General features: G+C 38.6%; 1 protein-coding gene across 1 annotated transcript; it reads right to left on the bottom strand.

Moving 5' to 3' along the window:
- Positions 1–665: 665 nt before the first annotated feature.
- On the bottom strand, positions 666–2,471 carry LOC119081899 (mucin-4-like). Its single transcript, XM_037191133.1, has 3 exons — positions 2,272–2,471; positions 1,956–2,197; positions 666–1,894 (listed from the first exon to the last, which is right to left on the bottom strand). The coding sequence occupies exons 1-3, from the start codon at positions 2,459–2,461 to the stop codon at positions 950–952; spliced, it is 1,377 nt and encodes a 458-aa protein (XP_037047028.1). The 5' UTR covers positions 2,462–2,471; the 3' UTR covers positions 666–949.
- Positions 2,472–4,192: the final 1,721 nt, after the last annotated feature.

Below are 4,192 nucleotides of genomic sequence, written 5' to 3'. Positions count from 1 at the left end.
CATTTGAATTATTTCGAAAAGAAAATCACAAAACTGAAAGTGTCAGCCATTTTTTGCTCCAGCAATAAATTCAATGTTTGTAATGAACACATGGCAAACACTTTTAGTTGCGTATTTTTCACTTATATTCGAGAACACTAAACACTTTGCTTATGTTAGACATTATTCACTTCACTTCACTGCAAAATTTTTATTCTAAATAACGAAAACAACAAAATTAATGCATTATCCTGAAACGGAAAAACAATTCAGTGACAAGCCGACTGTTGTGACCGTTGTGACGTGTATTGAGATTACTGCCGTAACAATACCAACATAACATCAGTGTTGTTTTCGGGATTTTTTTCTTCGTAGACGTGTGAGCCAATTTCGGAGTGTTCGGCGGTATACTAGATTCGTTGTTAATGCGTTAAGGAATTGATATGTAAGAATCAATTTTCGCTTGGACAAGCAATAAAATAGAATACAGTGCAAGCTGCTGCCATGATTCATTACTTGGGGAAACAATTTTGAAACTCGCAACTCACGCGTGTGTGTTTAAGCGCCTCGGTTTGAAAACTGTTATTTTGACGCGGGTAGTTACATACCTCGCCTTCGGCTCGGATATGCAAACTCTACCCTTGTCGCTTAAACACACACTTGTGAGTTGCTCGTATCTCAAAATTGTTCCCCCATGTAATGAATCATTTTCGCAGCATGCACTGTAACCTACTATTACTTTATGCAAAAATCACGACCGATGTCCACTCGTTGGTTTTGTTACTTATTAGATATACCAGACATTACACTCTAAGTGAAAGACTTTTAACTATTCACCAGAACTTATATTTGTGAGACAATTTATCTACGGAAGAAAATTAAAAGGGACGAGGGAGACGATTTCCCGACAAAGCTTCGGTGACAAAATTTATTCTTCATTCTTACCATTGATCATAATTTCATCATCGAGTCAACGGCTGAAAAACTTCAGTGCATTGAAAAAATTCGTCGAATACGCGTAAGCATTAGCACCATGATCGGGATGACTCGGTTTGAACGGCGCTCCATACGTGACATAATGAATGTCCTCCTTAACCAGCTGTGGAGGATAGTTCGTGGTAAATTCAATACTTTCAATAAATTCGGGCTTATGTATCCCATTGGCATAGTAACCGAGCCATTCTGATGGAACAGCCGTTGACGATGACGATAGCTCATAAATCGCACCCGGTGAACTACTCGCTGGAGTCGTTGCGGTAAACGGTTTTGTGTCACGATCCGTCGATTCTTCAGTCGTTTGATAAATCGACGTTGCCTCTAATACGGTTGTTTGAGGAATCAACGATTCCGTAGACCCAATTGTTTGTGCCATTAAGGTTTCCGTTTGCATGGTAGTTTGTGGCATTGAGGTTTCCGTTTGCATAGTAGTTTGTGGCATTGAGGTTTCCGTTTGCATAGTAGTTTGTGGCATTGAGGTTTCCGTTTGCATAGTACTTTGTGGCATTGAGGTTTCCGTTTGCATAGTAGTTTCTGGCATTAGGGTTTCCATTTGCATAGTAGTTTCTGGCATTGAGGTTTCCATTTGCATAGTAGTTTGTGGCATTGAGGTTTCCATTTGCATAGTAGTTTGTGGCATCGTCATCGATGTACCAACTGTTTCGCTTTCCTCGGTGTTCAGCGAACTTGAACTAACGGTAGTAGTTTCATCAACGTCTGGGTCTGATTCTTCGTCATCGATTCTAGCATGAATGGCATGCCTTAAAACTCGTTCAGACTTTCCGGCAACTTCATTTTCTGTATCATTTGCAGTCACTGTGTCAATGGCATCTTTGTGAATAACTTGGTTCTGACCAATCGGAATTTCATCTCGTTCACCCTTTGTGATTTGATTAGATCCTCCTATAGTGACTGAACTCTACAAATAGTCGATTGATGAAACATGGACGCTCTCAACGTATCCAATGGAATATACAAACCTGTTGTTCGTTGTTTCCGAAATGGAAGATACTATCAATGCTATTTGAACCAAGTCCACTATTGCTTGGTTTGCCACTCGAAACTACGCCACCGCCGGCTACTCCAAAATCTGTCGGAAAGTAGATGTTTGAAGACATTTCATGGCCAAATATCGGTTGAGGATTCACTTCGAATTCAAACGACGCACGCCACAATCTCGATATTACGTATGGATTGTAGATGTGTCTTTTGTGGTGGAAACCTGATACATATAACGGAGATGATTCAGGATTCACTTTTTAACTGATGAAAATGGAGCCACAGAATTTCTCATACCCTTCAACAGCTTCAACAAACCCAGAAATCGTCCAAATCCATGACGGTGAATCGTTACATTTTTCGATATTTTTATATTGTCTGCAGGTTCCACATTACGATGAACCATAGGTGGAGACACATTGCCACAGATTCCATCGTAATTCAGGAAAATCGTCAAAGTAACACAACCAATGATTTTCATCCACATGCTTAGACAAACCAATTGAAACTGATTTCCATTTTGGTTTTCCATTTAATTTTTATAAAATTTCAAAACATCAGAAAAATGTTTATCTCAAAGAGAAAATTATGTGTGCAAAATTAGCCAGTATGTACCACAACGACAATGGTTCACAAATATTATAACAGGCAAAATCGTTATCATCGTTGCCAATGGAAAGTATGAAGAAATTGAAATTTTGTTTAGCATAAAATGGTATGCGGGTACCGGTTAATTGAACTCATAAAATATTATTTGTTCCACATATAGGCTAATTATTGTCTTTCCAAGCAAATTTCAAATAATCGGAGTGCAAATGTCTGATTTACCCAACCATAAATTGGTCAGCATCCGTCCTTTAGAGGCAGTGAAATTTCAGCATGATTTCCTTCCACTGTTTTTCAGCTGAACCACACAAACAGTCAAAATCGTTTATAGAATTTCAATCGCATAAACATGTATAAATAGTTGTGAACTGAGCTGTGAACCGTGTGGACATCACTCGGCAAGCAAAACTACATATTTTCCTACTTTTCCTGTTTTCCCACAGCTCTCTGCCTCGGAGCGTAATTTCTTTTAATCAATATGGAAATAGTTGAAATGTTTTGAGATTTTCGGAAAATTGTAACGTTTTGTGTTTTGTGTGGCGAAAGAGAGAACCCCGAACAATAGAATTCAACTCGTATGAAAATGTTTATGTGTTATGTTGCAGTGTTATGCTTGCAAGCAATTTAATCACTAAATCTACTACTTATTTTGGTCTGAATATTTTGATACACTACAGCACCCTACCACTCACCGTATTGTTTATAAGATGTGTGCAGGTAGTATTTAGTACTTATCAGATCCACAAAATATTCTAGTGGTATATGCTATATACACCCCGAAATCGTCTGATGAGGGCGACAAGCGAAATTGCATAGCATAGCACTGCCACTAGCTCGAACATTCTATCAACGTCAAAATATCCTCAAAATTTCAAAGAGTGTACGATTGTATGTGTTGTGCGTTTTTATTCACACTACCAAATCATGACTCCTGCCTTTACGAAAGGAATGCAACACCTATTAAGATAGCATTAGCCTCCAAATATTTCTTACGTTCATGCTAGTAGCAGAGCTCTGCTTAAGAGTGATATCGCCAAAACTTGAACCAATTTTGGTGAAAATAAATACAATGGTTCGGCGATCCAGGCAAGCTATAGCTCGTTAGAATCGTCTTTCAATTCTAAGAAATAGGGATCTTTTAGTTTTTCTGTTAGTTTCCCATTTTCGGAGTGAACTCTTGAAAAGTCATAGCATGTCAAGGGGTGGTGAAAACAGTTTTTTTGTGATAGCTCAAGATAGACTTGTTTCTAAAAGTAGAAAATTTGTAGGAATATAGGCCTTTGGCAGACCTTCATAAAGAGTATAATCATCGGTATGGGCCGCCACCCGTTCTAGACTTATGACTCAAAATATGGTCAATGTTTGGTCAGTGCTACTGGCTTGCAACAGAATTTATCCGCGGAACTGACTATAGGGTGTTGTAGCTGGACCTACCCTCTTTCATTCCACGTATAAAACACCCCAGATTAATTCTGTTGCAAGCCATAAAGTTAGTTGAAGTAAAATGTCGCTCCAGGGGACCCATATTTTTCAGTGTTCTCAACTTGTTTTTGGTCTTGAAACAGGCTGGAGCGATGGGAATGAAATAAACTAAATCAAGATTACATGTTCA

The sequence above is a fragment of the Bradysia coprophila genome, unplaced genomic scaffold (assembly GCF_014529535.1).
Source record: "Bradysia coprophila strain Holo2 unplaced genomic scaffold, BU_Bcop_v1 contig_373, whole genome shotgun sequence".
NCBI lineage: Eukaryota > Metazoa > Arthropoda > Insecta > Diptera > Sciaridae > Bradysia > Bradysia coprophila.
The sequence above is the reverse complement of the archived record's forward strand: the minus strand, read 5'-3'. Positions and strand labels throughout refer to the sequence as shown.